Raw genomic sequence first — 19,018 nt, 5'->3', positions numbered from 1 at the left:
TAAAGCAAGTAATTATCTCTGTAATATTCATGTCTATTAAATTGCTGATTTGATAATGAAGCAATTCTGAGGAAGGGAGAACTAAAATTCTCATTCTTTAAAATAAGTATTGATTTTTCTTCTGCTTAAAACAAACAGCTTCCCAATGAAATAATTCTAATCCTATTACATAGGATTGATCTTTATACTTACATTTAGAAAGGACTCGTTATAACAATAATGATTAACAGAGTTAGAAATGGATTTTACAGACATTATTTCAGTAGCTTTCTATAATTTTATCAACTAACACCTTTTTTTTTTTTTTTTTTTTTTTTTTAATGTTCCCTGGTGGGGAAGCATTGAGAGGAAAAAAAAAAAAACATTGCCTTTATTTATAACAGAGAGGGTTAATAATGCTTAAAAGTACTTCTTACCTGTTAACATCCCAGATTTTACTAGTTGTATCCAGTGAGGAAGAAGCCACAAAATCACCACAGGAGTGCCACGAGCAGGACCATACTGCATGACTGTGTCCTTCAAAGGTCAAAATGCAATTGCCTTTAGACAGGTCCCATAATTTAACCGTAGTATCACCACTTGAAGTAGCCAATTTGTTGCCACTATTTGCAAGAATATAAAAAAAGTAATTTGTTAAAAAGTCAATTTATGATTATTTTTTACAAATGGTTATATGCTATCAGTAATTTGTGTGTGTTTCTCGAATCGTTCTTGCTTTTAGTGGCATACTAAATGCTTGAATCTCAAGATCTTATTTGAGCCCATAACAATTATATACTTACTTGTATTATTTAGTAATTCAAGTTTGATGAGACAAACTGCTGTTGCACACTTTCTGGATTAATTCTATATCCTTTTAGATTAATTGCCTAAATCAATATTTATTTTTAGTATGTATTAGTTTTTGGGCTATGTGTTAGGTTCTGTGGATAATGTAGCCTCAGAATGATGAAATTTTAGACATTGACTAAGATAATTTAAAAAGTTTAATACAATACAATACAATAGGTCAGTATTGTTTATGTTTCGATGAACTAAATGGTCCAGGAATGCAGTTTGGATGTTGAAGGAAGTGAACCAGAAATGAGGATATTTTTGAGCTAGATCTTGAGAGAGAAAAGGTTTTGATGAGTTGAATGGTTAAGGATAAGCCATTAGATTTTCCATTTAGGTTATTAGTAGATGTTTAAAAAAACAGTGACTTTCAAGTGGTGGACATGACTTCTAGTTTAAGAAATGAATGGACATTAATGACATGAACAGAAACATCTAGGAGTTTTTGGTAAAATATTAATTCCAAGAAAATTTTATTTCCATCATTTTCTTCATATTCTTATGCATTGCATGATCCTTCTACCGTTCTCTTTATAACTTTTCTCTCCCTAAGTATAATGAATTGCTTATTCGTACTCTTTCCCTGTGATTTTGATTGAGAACTCATTCTTCTCTCTGTTTCTAGGCATCAAGAATTAGGATTGACTAATTGAAGTACTCAGCAAATACTTCCAGAATGAATAAATATGTGAATGAATGAATGAATGAATGAATGAATGAAGTTGTGTTTTTATAAAATAATAAGGAAAGGTACCCAGTATTTCCAAGAGAGGGAATGGCAAGATCAAAACACGTATTTGCTTACTTGTTTTTTTTGTTTTGTTTTTTGGGTTTTTGTTTTTTGCTTTTTATGCTGTGAGAAGTACATTTTTAAGTACAGCAGAGAAACAAGCACTGGAGAAGGAGAGTTTAAAGGTGGTGGAGGAAAGGTGGATTACAGAGTGAAGAAGGTTATACAGTTATAAAAGGATATCTATTTTCCTTATAATTTTTTAATTTAAATTAAATTAGCCAACATATAGTAGATCATTTTAGCTATTCTGACTGGTGTGAGATGGTGTCTCATTGTGGTTTTGATTTGTATTTCCCTGATGCCAAGTGATGTGGAGCATATTTCCCTGTGTCTGTTGGCCATTTGTATGTCTTCTTGGAGAAAAGAAGACCTGTCCTCTGCCCATTTCTTGATTGGATTATTTGTTCTTTGGGTGTTGAGTTTGGTAAGTTCTTTATAGATTTTGGATACATGCCCTTTATCTGATAGGTCATTTGAAAATAGGGGATTCCTGGGTGGCTCGGCGGTTTAGCACCTGCCTTTGGCCCAGGGTGTGGTCTTGGAGTCCCAGGATCGAGTCCCACTTCGGGCTCCTGTCATGGAGCCTGCTTCTCCCTCTGCCTGTGTCTATGCCTCTCTCTCTCTCTCTGTGTGTGGGTCTATCATAAATAAATAAATAAATCTTTTAAAAAAAAAGAATGAAAATATCTTCTCCCATTCTGTATTTTAGTTTCAGATTAGCAGAATTAAAAAGAAATGACTCTATGACAGATAGTCCTTCACTAATAGACAGATATTTAAAACTGTCTTTTACTTTGCAGCTGTTGTTTATTTGTACATATATTTGCCATTCAAATTTTACTTTTTAATACTAAAGACCTAAAAATATATTTGTCTAAAAATATTCAAGCAGGAGTGCCTGGCTGGCTCAGTCCATAGAGCATGAAACTCTCGATCTTGGGGTCATGAGTTCAAGTCCCATGGTGGGCCTCGGGCTTACTTAAAAAATTATCCAAACAAACACAAAAATAAAAAATAATTTAACTGTGGCTCTTTCTCAAATCTGTCCTTCTGATGGGCTAGCAAGCTATTATGGACATAAGTCTTGCTCTAGGGTAAGAATTACTGTAATGTATTTCTGTCTGGCTGAAAATTCTTTCATATAAGTTTTACATTCTTCTCCCTTGCTTTAAACTATGTGGCAAAAAAAACCCCACAAAAATCACAATAGTATTAATCACAACTGAGATAAGCAGTTGTAATGATCTTTACAAGTGCCATCAACTGATATTTAGTCAACAATAAACAACATTCTCATAAGCTTTTAATAAATTAAGTCTGTTGCTCAAATGTATGTACTTAACCAAACCCAAAATATATAGAATATGAATTTCTGAATTTCTCTGAAATGTTTTGGCTTTTCAAAAGATATGGTTTGAAATATGCAAAATTGTATGCTTTTGGCACGCAAGAAAGATAAAATATTTGAGGATGGAAAGGGAAAAAGAAAGAAAGAATGATGAACCAAAACTCAAAAAGTGCTCCAAGTCAAGCAAAACTCAGGGTTTCCCTCAGCTCCACAAAATAAGAGAAGTCGAAATGCCCAAAAAGAGAAAAAGTGGATCCAGTTTGTTAACAAGTACACTAAATCATTCTTACTTACATTTGGTTAACTTCTCATTCTGGTTTTGCTGGACAGCCCCCATGACCTTGGACAGGCCATTAACATTTACACTTAACATTTCTGGAATTCATTGTCTTTTTTTAAAAATATGGATAGTAAGTCCTGCTCAATATAGCCTAAAGTGTTGCTTTGAAAATCAAATAAGAGAATTCTTACAACAGCACATTTTAAATTCTGGGTAATATTCAAACTTGATACTGTTTTTAAGAGATTCTCTTGTGATATCCAGTTTTTACATGGAATTGCTTATCCTTATGTCTATAGATAGTAGAATGGAATCCAATTACTTTCATTATTCTATAATTTCATATACCTGTGTCTGTCTACTCAACAGGATTATTTGAATTTGTAAAAGGAATATCAGTCACAATATTTTCACTTACTATAGATATATATGTATTATTTATGTGGCAGAAAAACCTATAACCAAATTATATTGAAGTATTTTCTCATGTTTTTTATAGGTAAAAGATAAAAATTTTGGTATCAATGAGCTCATAAAATAATTGTATCAGAAAAGCTCTAAACTTAGATTACTTGAAAAAAATTAAAATATTTTGATTTACATTTAATGTGCCTAATTTGTGAGAGTTCCCCAAACTTTAAGTTAAAAATTAAAACAAAAAGGGCAAAGAATGCTTTCATCCAAGTTATTCTAAATCCTTAGCCTTTGATACGGAGCTGCTGGCTACATTTGGCTGGTGAATGAGGGCACTGTGACAGAGTAAAGTGAACACCAGTCTACACAGAAAATGGTCTTTTTTGAAGTAAACAGTGCCCACATCCAACTTCTGTTCCCTTCGTTCCCAAATGATATACCCTTCTTTTGTGTAGAAATCTAGAATCAACCAAGAATCATACATAAAGTGAATTCAGAAGACAGCCTTATTTTCAGATATTACAGATGCTAGCAAAAGCAGAGTGTTCTGCAAAGATCAGGCCTTCCCTTACTGGCTGCAAAACCACTGCCCTTGGTTGGTTGTATTGTTTGGAGATCCAGGTGTACTTTTGCCAGTTGCTTGAGAAATTTCAATCAGATTTTCAGCTCAGTCTTTCCACTTTTACACAGGAGTGGAAAGATGCTGGCAAGTGGACTCTCCTATGCCTGGCATAAAGTATTTATAAGACATGCTATTTATTGTGTAAATGCACAAATGATGTATGTAAGAAGGAAAGAGAGATTTCAGTTGTTCATAGATCTGTGTTAATAGAATGGAATAACTACATAATTTAGGGCAATATATATATATATATATATATATATATATATATACATATAAACAAGTTTATAGCAAAACAAACAAGTTTAAAGCAAATCTTGGTACAGAGGACAGAAAAATATTGGAATTGTAAAACTACCAGCATGTTACTCTTTTTTATTTTGTTTTATCCTTTAATTATGTTATTGCTTAGGTTGTAGATGCAGAAGGACAGAAATTGGTAGGTTAATTTATGAAACTTTATATGGAGATCATGAATAATGGTGTCATCCTGAAAATAAGATAGAGATGCCCAGTAATGCCTTTAAACTATTATGTATCAATTTCAATCTTGGGAATTATTTTATTATTTAATTTTCTTATTGTATCCAACATGCTTCTGAGTATTCTTTAGTTGTCATTCATATGCATGCATGTGATACATTAGAATTGAATATTCTTTATATTCTTGAAAAACATAACCTGGGTCATTATAATAGTTTGATATATATATCCATAGGTACTAAAATAGAGTTCTCATCCTTTTGAAAATTAAGTTTCTATGCATACCCTATGACTGTGTCAAGAAAATGTTATATTCATAACATTAAATATATTTTTTCAGCTATCTCACAATTTCTACATTTGATACTTCCTTTTCCATTTCTTTCTTTTGACCCAATGTTCTAGAAGACATAGGAGATTCATTTATTCATTTCACAGTTAGTCATATGCTCCAGACACTGTACTAGACAACTCCATCCATCATCCCTCCATACTTCTCAAACATACGAAGCATTCTTCCTCTCAGGATATCTTCACGCATTTCTTCTGGCACTAAGATGCTATCTCCTGTGGATATTCCCATGGCTTGCTCCATGGCTTCAGTTAAAGACCTTTTCTTCAACTTCACCTTATCATGAAGGGCATCTCTTCCAATCCCACTTAAAATACTATATCATCCTAACTTTTTGCCTCTCTCTGTTACTCTTTACTGAATGGCTTTTCTCTATAGCACTTTTCTCTATAGCACTTATCATTATTTATTTATTGCCCCCCCTCTGCCAATAGAGTGTAGCATATATTAAAACAGAAACTGTTTTTTAAATTAACTGCTATATATCCAATGCCAGCTTCATACTTAGCACATAGGGAATTTTGATAAATAGCTATTGAATCAATGAATTAATGTATGAAACACAATTATGAATATGCTAATGTCCCTAGAGTCCTATTTCTAATAGATAATTTTTCAGGGCTTATAATGTAAGAAAAGAATAATGTAGGCAAGTAGATCCTATGTCCCATCTTATTACTAGATTTCTTATTTGGATATTTACTTTTTAAAGAAGCTTAATTTCATGGCATACTAAATTATTTCCTTCTGAATTTTGCCTGAGTTACTATACACACATAAATTCAGATTGTGTTGGAGGATATTATCATATAGGCCCAGGAAAATAGCATATCCCCCACCTACCTCATATCTTGTTTGGATAGATGCAGGACATAAATAAATTCAATGAATAAATAATTAGCTCACATTAAGTAAGTTGAAGAAATAATATATCTTATACTCCTACTGAAAAAAGTCTAATTCAATGAGTATTTGGATTATTTGGATTACCATGATAGGGCATTTAATAAAGTGATCTCTGAATATATACAGACTTCTCTCATAATTTAAGCCAAAAAAATGTAAATAATTTGAGGAATATGTGTACTTCATATCCTTCACATCTTTTGTATAAGCAAGTGCTCACAATGTGAAAGCAGGAAAGGAAAAAGGATGAATGTTCAGCATGTAAAAATTGCGGCATAATCAGAGATTTTTAAGTATTTTGCATTCAAGAAGAAAAGAACAATGAAAAAATTAAGCTAAGTAGATAAACAACAGTCAAATAATAAAAGACCTTTCCTGCAGTCCTAAATTATATTAATCTGTGCGCCACAAGGAGAGATCAAAGGGTTTTAAAAGGAGTTAAGAAAGTAATCAGATATTAATTTTAGGATGTTAACACTGGGAACATAACAAGACCAGATTTTTTTTTTTTTTAGGAAGAGTAGAAAATACATTTAAGAATTTAGTTATTTTGAGATCTATGCTTTGTATAATCACAGGCATTCCCAGGTTTTGGTAAGTGATTTTCAAGGCAAGTGTCAGCTTCCCACTGATACCTACCTATTCCACTAGCTAAAGGATTTTCCAAGTCTAAGTGGCATTGAATGGGGGAATGTCCGTTTTCCAGTGAAAAAGTCTCCTCTAATGATACTGCTTCTTTACCTTGTTTTGACATCTGATCTTAGTCCTGGATTACAGAATTTTTCACTGTACTCTTTTCTGATTTTCAAGAGTACACAGCAACTAAAATATGTGGGTGTGATGCTGAGTTCAAGTCCTAGGAGGATTGATTTGACAAAATATTTAAGGTCAGCAGAGGCAGGATATGTACTTCATTACCTGAAGCCAATGTCCTGTCTGAAAGTCTTATAGTAGATAGAACAAGATATTTCTCTGGTTCCAGAAGAAGCACTGCCTGTGATTCTGGTATAAAATAAGAGGTTTACCATACTTGGAAATATTATAATGATAATTTGGATACATTTAAAACTAGCTTAAGGAATGTGAATTCATATATCATAGAATTCCAAAATTTTAAGGCTAGAAGAGCCCTTAAATCCATATAATATAATCACACTTCCTTGTTTTAATTATTCCTACTGATATTCTACTATTTTAATGCCCAGCCTCTATTTAAAATTTCTAATAACAGGAAACTCAGTTCATTGGGCTTTAGGTAGCTTTGTTATAAAGTCTTCCTTTTCTTGAGCGTATTTTCTTCTATATAAAAAACTCCCCTTCGTTAAAGTCAGTTTTAATGCTTGGCATCATTCCAAATTCAAATAAACCCTCTTTCACTCAATTGCTTTTAGAGTAGAGGAAGAAAGCTATCATATCCTAGAAATGACATTCCACGCATTTCTTTTCTTTATCACCCAAATATTCTTTTCCATGCTACTTCTACTTTAGAGATAACACAGGGATCTTAGAAGCTGTACATCCACTCAAACTTGACTAGTCTATTTCTATTGAATAGGGCATATATTTGCATTATTCAAATCCAATCTTATATACTATCACTTCAAATACTGGTAATAAATATAAGATTATCTATATTTCCACACATTGAAATGTGAGACTAGAGTGTGTAATTTCCATTCTCAGAGGCATGAGATATTCTTTCTTATCCTTTCCCTAATTATTTTTCATGTTTCCTTTTCAAATTGTTATTTTCCTTCCCACAACAGATCTATTGTTTATAATGACCAGCCTTGCATTCAGATTGAAATTCTCTTGATAAAATCAAGAGAATTTGTTTCAGGGCAAACAAAGCTTTTTCTAATATTCTGAACTATGTTGTATTTCTGTCTGGGAACCTAACTGAATGAGCATTTCAGTTTATGAATCTACTTTTCAGAAATCCAAACTTCATTAATTTAAATCATATTTAAAGCCAGCTCTTTACCTTTCCTGTCCCTCCATCCCTGCAAGTGTAGATAAGAGAAAGAAGTATTGGTAACAACGTACCTATCCCTGAGTCCTCTAATTTCCTGTGGTTTCATAATCACTAAAATGTTTTATTGGTCTTTCTAGGAGTGTCATTTATTCCACCATAAAATCAGTGGAGTGAATAGGGAAATGATAGATAGGATTTCAGTAGATTCTCCATCACATTTCTGATAAACTCTGGAAAATAGCACAGATTTCACCTGAATTTGCCACATTTTCATTGATTAGATCTCCTTCACCAAGGCTGTACCATTCATCAAGGAATTAGTAAATATCAAGGTACATATTAGTTTATCTTCTGTGTGAATTCTATACTCAAGCCTTACAAGTATAAGTAAATAAGATCTTTTAGGTGTATAAATTTAGTACTCAATAATAGCTCTTAATTATTCTGAAAATAAGGCAAACTATAATATTGGCAGAAGTTAGCACTCTTATGTTTCAATCACATATTTGCCATTTAAAAGCCTAATTGCTTGTGGAAACAGTATTCTCATCTGTAAAAGAAAGAAAAGATACTTTTCTACTGTGACTCTCTAATGTGGATCAAACTAAGAATGTTTGCTAAAATATAATTCACAAAGAAGTTGTGAACACTAAGAAGTAAAGTTTATGGATCTCCAAACAATAGGCTCTGAGGAGTTGTCACTTGCATGGAGCACATAGCTTTAAAGAATTGTTTTAAAGGACGAGGGGGAGGTAAGAAATGCATTGTTTTTTACAAGGATAACTGCTCTTGTTGCCAGCTTCCAGGAAGTCAGCCCTTTCTTTAAGATGGAATTTTGTAAGCATAATAAATGTGAAACCCTACCGTGCAATCCTTCCATTTAAGGATGAAATTACTGGCTATGGAATAGTTAGCTACAGCAGAAGCTGGAATAAGAACTTAGATGTACATCATTTGAAGATATGAATTAGCCCTGTGTGCATTGAGCTCAAAGTCTGGCAGTGACCCACTAGAACAATGCACAAGCTTCAGCCTGAGACTAACCAAAGACAACATGACACTTGGGGAGTGAAATCCCTAGAAAATAAAATAGTATGATGCTGAATGCTTAAGAAAATGTATGTGGATGTAGAAACAAAAAGAAAAGGAATTCATATTTTTAAAGATTTTTTTTTAAGTCATAGGTATAAAAAGACTGCGATGCAGAAACTGATGAGGAAGTTTGAAATACTACTGCAAGATTCAGAGTAAAGACTAGAAATGCAGTGTGCATAAGACAGCATTTGATCCCAGCATGGGGATCAAATAGTACTTTATTATTATTATTATGCATTTATTGAGAGGAATAACAGTGTTAAAATTTGGCTGCAAAGTGTAGTCAAATATGTATGTGTTAATTTACTAGTCATTTTATTAAAATATTCATAATTACATTATCTTTAATCACTTTTTCTTAAAATACCAACTAGGGAATTCTAAACGTGTTTCATCTAGAGTATAAGAATATGAATTAGAGTGACCTCTACTGATCAACATATACTGGACTTGTGTGGATTTGGACTGGATCATGTCAGATTTGTTTCACCTACAGATCTATCTGCGTAATCTGATTGGTGTCTCCAAATGCAACAATGACAGAAGCACTTTGAAAACTGTAAAACATTATTTAATATTATACTCATTTCTGGCTAACAAGAACATGACACATTTGGGGACTTACAGCATACATACAGATGACAAGCTTCTTCATGCTAGTCCCTATTCAAAGTTCCCATAAATAGATTTTAAAAATTTATTTATGTTAGCACTACTTGAAAGTCTTAATGGAGGCCCATTAATATCATAAATAGGCATAAGTAAAATTATGTTATTACACTTTCAATTTATATTTTTGTACATATAAGATATTTAAAAACATAAAAACTAAATTATAAGGAAAATTATCAACAATCTAATGATTTTTTTTTTTTTTTTTTTTTTTTTTATTTTTTTTTTAAAATTTTTTTTTTTTTTTATTTATTTATGATAGTCACACAGAAAGAAAGAGAGAGAGGCAGAGACACAGGCAGAGGGAGAAGCAGGCTCCATGCACCAGGAGCCCGATGTGGGATTCGATCCCGGGTCTCCAGGATCGCGCCCCGGGCCAAAGGCAGGCGCCAAACCGCTGCGCCACCCAGGGATCCCCTCAACAATCTAATGATTAAAGACAACTCTCACTCTTTGCAGATGACATTATACTCTATATGGAAAATCCAAAAGACTCCACCTAAAATTGCTAGAACTCTACAAGAATTCAGCAAACTGGCAAGCAATAAAATCAATTCACAGAAGCCATTTGCATTTCTCTACACTAACTGAGACAGAAAAGAGAAATTAAGGAGTCGATCCCATTTACAATTGCACCTAAAACCATAAGATACTAGGAATAAACCTAACCAAAAAATTTCTGAGGATCTGTACTCAGAAAACTATAGAACACTCATGAAAGAAATTGAGGAAAATATAAAGAAATGGAAAAACATTCCATGTTTATGGATTGGAAGGACAAATATTATTAAAATGTCTATGCTACCCAGAGCAATCTATATATTCAGCACAATCCCTATCAAAATACCATCAACTTAATTCACAGAGTTGGAACAAGTAATTCTAAAGTTTGTATGGAACCAGGAAAGCCAAAGGGATGTTGAAAAAGAAAACCAAAGCTGGTGGCATCACAATTCCGGACTTCAAGCTCTATTAATCCTCAAGACAGTATGGTACTGGCACAAAAACAGACACATAGATCAATGGCACAGAATACAGAACCCAGCCATGAACCTTCAACTCTATGGTCAACTAATCTTTGACAAAGCAGGAAAGGACATACAAATGAAAAAGGACAATCTCTTCAACAAATGTTGTTGGGAAAATTGGACAGCCACATTCAAAAGAATGAGACTGGACCATTTCCTCACACCATACACAAAAATGGACTCAACACGGATGAAAGACCTAAATGTGAGGGAGCAGTCCATCAAAATCCTAGAGAACCCAGGCAGCAACCACTTTGACCTCAGCTGCAGTAACTTCTTACTAGACATAACTCCAAAGGCAAGTGAAACAAAGGCAAAAATGAACTATTGGGATTTCATCAAGATAAAAGATTTTTGCACAGCAAAGGAAACAGTTGAAAAAACCAAAAGACAATTGACAGATGGCAGAAGATGTTTGCAAATGACATATCAGATAAAGGGCTAGTAACCAAAATCTACTAAGAACTTATCACACTCAACACCTAAGAACAAATAATCCAATCAATAAATGGGTAGAAGACATAAAAAGATATTTTCCGAAGAAGATACACAAATGGCCAAAACACACATGAAAAAATGTTCAATATCACTCAGCATCAGGGAAATACAAATCAAAACCACAATGAGAAGCCACCTCACGCCAGTCAGAATGGCTAAAATGAATGAGTCAGGAAATAACAAATGTTGGCATTTAAACTCTATGGTATTTACCAGGAGTTGAAAATGTATGAACACATAAGAATCTTCATATGAATGTTTACAGCAGCTTTCTTCATAATTGTGAAAATGTGGAATCAACCAAGATGTCCTTTAGTAGTGATTGGACAAATAAAATTCGCACATCCAGACAATGGAATATTATTTGAGCACTGAGGAGAAATGATCCAGGAAGCCATGGAAAAACATGGAGGAAACTTAAACGCGTAATACTAAGTGAAAAAAGAAGACCATCTGTAAAGGCCAGCTTCCAGGAAGTCACTGTATGATTCCAACTATGTGACATTCTAGCAAGGCAAACTATTAAACAATAAAAACATCACGTTGCTTAAGGAGTTCAGGGGTGGGGAGAGATGACTAGAGGGAACACAGATGTTTAGGGCACTGAAAATACGCTGTATGATATACAATTGCAGATATGTCATTAAACTTTTGCCCAAACTCACAGAATGTACAAGAGTGAATTCTAAACCTTTGACTTTGGGTGATTATGACAGGTCAATCTTTGATAAAAATCTTTGATAAAATATAAATATAAATAAATTTATATATATATATATATATATATATATATATATATATATATATAGCATTCTGGTAGGCGATATTGCTAATGGGGCAAAAGGCATATTTGAAATTTCTGTAGCTCCTTCTCAATTTTGTTGGAAGCTTAAAACTACTGTAAAAATAGACTTAAAAATACACCAGAAAAGTAGAAGAAATGTCATTGAATATCAATCAAATTGTAGGTATGAGGGATGACTTTCTAAGCCCTACATTGATTAAAAAAAAATCATTCTATACTTCCCAAAAATGTTGACCAAAACATACAAGCTCCAAAATTCAATATACTGATATTGAAGTAAAGCTAAAACAAAATTACTAATATTTCATAAAAAGAGAGACATATTTGAATTATAGTTTTTTCAAATAGAAAATAATTCCACAAGATAAATTAATAAACAGGTAATTTACAAGCAAGAGAATACAATTCATCTACACACAGAATAATGGTCAAGAAAATAACTGAAGAAAGATAAATAGAAGTAAAACTATCTGTCCTGTCTACCAAAATAACAAATGAAAGTCGCTTTAAATTACTGTCATTCATGATTAGATTGTTGATATTTTTGTGATGATACTGGAAGTTGGAGAGGGAACAGCAAAAATACTTTTGATTCTATTACCTACTTCTGAGACTTCTCAGTTGTGTAACAGACTATTTACTAATAGTTAATTGTGTAGCTTATATACATTTGCACACTTTTCAAATCCTGAACAATACTTCCTTGGTACAAATACATAATTGAAAGTCTTTGAGAAATACAGTAAGATTACTGAAAGGAAAGTATCATTTACTAATAAGACCTTTTGGATTTAATATGATAGCTTTTCTATTTGATTTCACATTTCTATATTCAGGGTTTTCCCTCACATAACCTGGAGGTATTTTATAGTGTCACTGAAGTCATTGGCTTAGAAATCTTCTGAAGTGTGCCTCTCACTAAACTTGCCAATATTTAGAAGGCTTTGAAATTGCTTAAGTAGTTTGAAGGATGTCAGTTTTATGACTGATGTTGGTCTACTGAAATTACAATCAAATTATACATCTTTCATGAAAATAATTACAAAACAAATTATTTAATGTTATTGATTACATATTATAATCATTCTATCTGTATATACTAGCTATCACACTATAAAATTATTCCTTGACAATTTATTTTTTCAAATAATAATGTAGAGAATTTTTAAAATTCTTATGTATACTATTGTATTGGTATAAAATTTAAATATTTCATAGATGTGAAACTTTCCATGGAAAAGTAAGTTTCTTTCTTTCTTTCTTTTCTCTCTCTCTCTCTTTTAGGATTGGTTGATTGATTGATTGATTTGACAGAGCACAATCGGGGGTAGGGGCAGCAGATAGAGGGAGAGGGAGACTCTGGCTCCCCATTAAGCAAGGAGCACAATGCGGAACTCATCCCCAGGGCCTGGGTCGAAGGCAGACACTTAATTGATAGCCATCCAGGCTCCCTAACCCATGGAAAACTTACTATCATTATTTTTCTCAAATTTATCATATTTCAGATAAGTAGGTATTAAATGTAAAAAAAAATAAAAATAAAAATGTATATTTCATGAGATAACATTTTGTTCTTAGCACTGTTGTTTCTCCTATCTTGAAAGATAGGTAGTTTGGAAAATACCTATTTTGCTGCTCAAGGAAATATGATAACTATAAGTCCAAGTTTGCCTTGGTAATTTAATATAATAACTATATGTCTGAATAATTCTTCTGAGGTTTTCTCAGAGTGGCAAATTATGCAGAGCAAATAACATAGGAGCTTGGCTCTATACTAAGAGTGTGATTTAAATTGTTGCTTTATACATAAAGTTAAAATGTTTTACTTATTTTTAGAGGTAATTTTAATTAATATTTTGGCTGCAAATCCTTTATCTTTCACAGTGCGATTTATTGATACTGTAGTCAAACTGCAAAACTGTTCAACAATTGGAAATATTGTTTGTGAAACTGATAATGCAAAGACTATTAAGGAGTGGTCTTTTTAAAACCTATAACCATTCTTCCTAAGTATTTTACAGTGCTTTAAAATTAGTTTAAAAAAATAAATAAATAGAAAAATAAATAAAATTAGTTAAGAATGTAAAGAACAAATGCTAAAAAACAAATATGGTATATCATCAGGGGTCATTCATATAAGCTGTATTTCTGTATTAGGAAGGGGATTTGATTTTGTTCTGCACATTCAAGAATATATTACCATTTTTGCTTTGTAGAAGTGAGGGGAAAAGTGTTTTCCTCCATATCTGATTTTATAATCTAGTCTAGTGAGGCATCTCACTAACATCTTTAGGAATGAGCTGTCCCTACCTTCAGCAATTCTCTCTCTCATGCCTCTCAATCATAGCTTTCCTTTAAATTTAATTTATTTCATTTTAGGTCATATAAGTTATAAATTCTTTAAAGCTATATTAAAATGCCTGCCTGAAATGAACTATTTCTCTAATACAGAATTCAGAGCAAACTTTCCCTTTTTATAACATAGCAAAAATATCAGCAATTGGCCATATTATATATGCATACTTACATATACATGTACTCATATATATTTTATATTTCTATGCAAATATATATGAACTAGTAACTGAATAAAAAATTATAAAATATGTACTATGCATAATATATAATGTATAATATACATTAAATATTTGTCTAAGGAACTAAAAACTAAAATTATGATAATTCTTGTTCTGCTGGTCATAAAAGAATAGTTTCTTTTTTTTTTCAAGAATAGTTTCAACTAAGTACAGTTTTCAGACCTAGTTTGTACTCTAATTTTTTAATTATGACCATCACTTATATAACTTCTCTCAAAAGCATGCAGAAATGGCCAAGCTGAACACAGGTCTAATTAAATATCTGAAAGCTCTAACATACAATTGAGGGACAAATTAATAACGTAGTGACAAATATAATTCCTAAAACAAAAGAATAAAATATTGCCATTAATAGCTCACAAATAAATGTATAATAGCAATATTAAAATTTGCATAACTGCACTGAGGACATCTAAATATGTAGAAAAGAATTAATTTTAAAACTACTTTCAGTAGGAGGTTTTTTTAAAAGTATGTATGTATGTATGTATGTATGTATGTATTTGAGAGTGAATGCCTATGTGAGTGGGAGATGGTGGGGGGGCGGGCGGCCGGAGGAAATAAGGAGGGAGAGAATCTCTAACAGGCTTCACCCTGAGGGTGGAACCAGATGTGGGGTTTAATCTCAGGACCCTGAGATCATGATCTGAGCTGAAACCAGGAGTCAGATGTTTAACCAACTGAACCACCCATGTGCCTCTCAGTAGGAGCTTGGACAGAAAATGAAAGCACTGTTAAGTCCCATGGGAAAAATAAGGAAGTTACAGAACAGAAGATCTAGTTTCCTTAGTGTAGAGATTACAGACAGATACACAATATGGTGGAGCATTAAGAAGTACATGATCATCTTCTCAATGAAGTCTGCATTTCACAGAACTTAAAATTATTAAAAAAAAAAACACCCCATGTTTCATTTGTGTTTTGGAGATGCATACCTCAGGATAGGGCAAAGAGAACCTTGTTTTTAGCAGTGATATCAATTAACCAAAAGACTTTTATTAGGAAAGAAAAATGTTGGAAAAGGAAATGGCTGATTGAAAGGTTAAAGATTTCAACTAGAGAATCATGCTAACTCTGACATACACAGTTTTGTGGTGTCTGCTGAAAGGAAACAGACGTCTCAAAGTGAGAGCCTGACAGGCTACTCATGAGCCTTTCAATGCAGCATTTGTTGGGGCTAAGGATTGGGTGGGGAAGACACCATGGGGACCATGGGAAGTTTAGACAGTCGAGACTAGCTTGTTCAAAACTAACTCATAGGATATGGATAAAAACAAAGCATACTGACAATTTTAAAAGTACAAAATAGAGCTGCTTGGCAAGCAGAATACTAAATCCTCACATTCTCTTCCAATCTTAAAAGTCAATGAAGGTCAATTTGTGGGTAGAATGTTGTTTGGTGACCATGAAATTAAATGCAAAAGGTTAGGTTTTAATATCTATCATATGTGGATGCAATTACCACTACTATGCAAAGGCTCCTATCACATGTCTTCTCTTTAGAAGAAGTTTGATCACTGAAACATTCTAGCTTTTGGCTTCCCTATTTCCATGAAGTACACTTTTATTCTATTAACAGAAATTCTATCCAAACAAGTTATAATGAACTTGATATGGCTCTTTTATTTACACTCTTTTACATTAATCACTATCCAGGCATTCACTTTTCCAAATGTCCATCAGCAGTATAATAGAAGATGACTCAAACTAATTGATTTCTTTACGAGCCTTAAATTTTAGTCCAAAATGACTTATAGAAGGATTTCTTTTAGCTCAATTGGTGGTTGTTCTTTAACAGGATAATCCGGTTCATACATCAGGAGATTTTGAGGAAATTCTTAAATATGGGACTAACTGTAGTAAGAGTCTTTTAAACCTTGAATAATATACCCAAATATTAAAACTTTCCAAAAGAAACATAGGGTATTTATATGATTCTTTAAATAAATAAAGAGTGCCCCTTCATGGCAGGTCCTTCAAAGTATGGGGTTTTTCAAAAGCTATTATTTTCATAAGTATTAATACTTTCAGAGTGCTAGCTAACTTGATAGCCACCAAATATTTAATATAAAGAAGATACCAACTGCCCTTTGAAGATGTCACAACATACAGAAAAAACTAATGTTCCACTAAGTAACTGAAGCCTGTCACTTGAGAATATTGCCTCCCATTCAGAAATTATCAGTTCTTAGTCCATGAGAATAGTAATATATGCAATTTGTGGCCAAAGTAACCCAAGTTCCTTGTAGAAAATTTGGAGCTACAGATAAGAAAATGTCTATCCAAAGCATCCACAATCCTTGTATCCTCAAGATAAGCACTGCATTTAGTTATATTTTTGCAGAATTATTTTTCTGAGACAACTAATGCAGACAACTAAAAAGTACAAAATAAAGAAGCCTAAGCTTAAAAGCATGTAACTCTTTTAACCAAAATGATGTAATCTCATTATAAAAGGAAATTTAAAAAAACAGAAAAATACAAAGGACATGTGAAAAAGATAAAGCATAATTTAATAATACACACAAAAATTGCACTGGCCAGATAGTCAATATTTGCCAAAATTAATTTCAGACTTTTCTCTTTACATGTTTGCACCTAGAACTAGAGATAAATAGAGCAAACATATAATTTATTAAAATTAGAGTCATACTCTACATATTAACATAAAGTTTTGCTAGAATCACCATTAACTGAATTTACTCAAAGAAAAAAGGAATTGAACTGCAGGAATGTTTGAACTTCAAGTCCATTTTTCTTCCACCCCAGTTTATGAAAAAATATGAAAAATGTGAGTAGTTAATATTTTTTTTTTTTTTTTTTTTTTAGTAGTTAATATTTTTAAAGTTACATGTTTCATCCCCTGTGATATGTTGAGAACGCATTACCTCTGTGCTATTCTTCACAGAAGTCATCTGTCTTCACAGAAACATCAAACAAGCACACTTTGAGGGTCATTCTACAAAATATATAACCTGTGCCCTACAAAAATGTCAAGATCATGAAAGACAAAGAAAAATGGTGGAACTGCCACAGATTGGAGATGAAAGGTAAACTAATTGCAACAGTGAATCCTGGACTGCATTCTAGAAAAGAAAAAAGACAACAGTGGCAAAATTGATGACAAATGATTAAAGTATATAGCTTAGTTAAAAGTATTGTGTCAATGTTAATTTCTTAGTTCTGTTCATTGTACTATGGTTATATAAGGTGTTAATATTTGTTAGGGTAAGTCAGATGAAGGCCATCAGAGAACTCTCTGTACTATATTTATAATTCTAAAATTATATCAAAATGTAAAAGTTTTTAAAAATAGGAAAAAAACATATTTCACTTTTAGACCATTTCTGCCAACTTTCATCTCTGAAGTTCATTAAAATTAGAATTGTTAAACTTCTTGTCCTGGTGATCACCAGATTCTGATAGTTGTAATATTCTTTCCAAGTTTCAGAATATAAGATCAAAATATTTTCCACAGTTCTGATTTTAAATGGGTTCAATTATCAATAGTTCTTTTTTTTCTTGTAATGTCTTTTGATTCACTTTTTGGTTCGATGACTTTCAGTGTCAAGTATCTTTTTTCAAGAAGGATTTATAAGTCCTATGACTTTGATAGTTCTTCTACCTGCTTATTTGAGGATTACTTTATCCTTGCTGTTCAATAATTAGCAATAATATATCTTGGTATTAGTGTGGTCTAGGATAATTTCCATGTTGTTGCATAGATTTAGTCCTTCTTCATTTCAGGGAAATATTTTTTATATCTGTAAATATGCTTTCCATTTTATGTCAGTGACACCAATTATTCTTACATTGAGACAGTTGTTTATGTCCTCTACATATGTTAACTTTTCCCTATTTTCGTACAGTTATTTTCCTATTTTCTCTGCAGTTACAGTGATTATTGCAAGCTTTCTTAGAATGTATACATATTTTATTCATTCCTCCCTTGAAAGATTAAAGATTTATTTCTAAATCTTTACTTTCTAAATCTTTCTAAAGAAAGATTAAAATTTATTTCTAGTTCTATAATTACAAATTTTTTTCTTTGATATGGTGCAAGTGAATTTCCCTCAATTCTCTTGCCTGTTTATCTGTGATCTTTTTGTCTTTCCTTACAACCTAGAGTCTAAAACACAACAATTTATATTTTTCACTTTTATGCCACTAAAATCTATGTGTGTGTGGCAGGGTAGGTGGATATAGAGGGAGCAACTTAAATGGATCACGTAAACTTTTGTTTGAAGGGGTAGAGTGCTGAGATGTCCTGGAAGATGTTCTTCTTTTCTGATTTTTATAAACATTTCTTATAAGTA

The 19,018-nt window shown here is 32.3% G+C and overlaps 1 protein-coding gene across 6 annotated transcripts in view; it reads right to left on the bottom strand.

The window, feature by feature from the left end:
• The window catches only part of SPAG16 (sperm associated antigen 16), a 907,696-nt gene that overhangs the window by 434,041 nt on the left and 454,637 nt on the right, over positions 1-19,018 (bottom strand). For all 6 annotated transcript variants that reach the window (XM_038585670.1, XM_038585671.1, XM_038585672.1 and 3 more), the window contains exon 12: positions 417-602. In XM_038585670.1, the coding sequence (XP_038441598.1) occupies positions 417-602 (186 nt within the window). The remainder of the gene's footprint in view (positions 1-416; positions 603-19,018) is intronic.

The sequence above is a fragment of the Canis lupus genome, chromosome 37, assembly GCF_011100685.1.
Source record: "Canis lupus familiaris isolate Mischka breed German Shepherd chromosome 37, alternate assembly UU_Cfam_GSD_1.0, whole genome shotgun sequence".
NCBI lineage: Eukaryota > Metazoa > Chordata > Mammalia > Carnivora > Canidae > Canis > Canis lupus.
The sequence above is the reverse complement of the archived record's forward strand: the minus strand, read 5'-3'. Positions and strand labels throughout refer to the sequence as shown.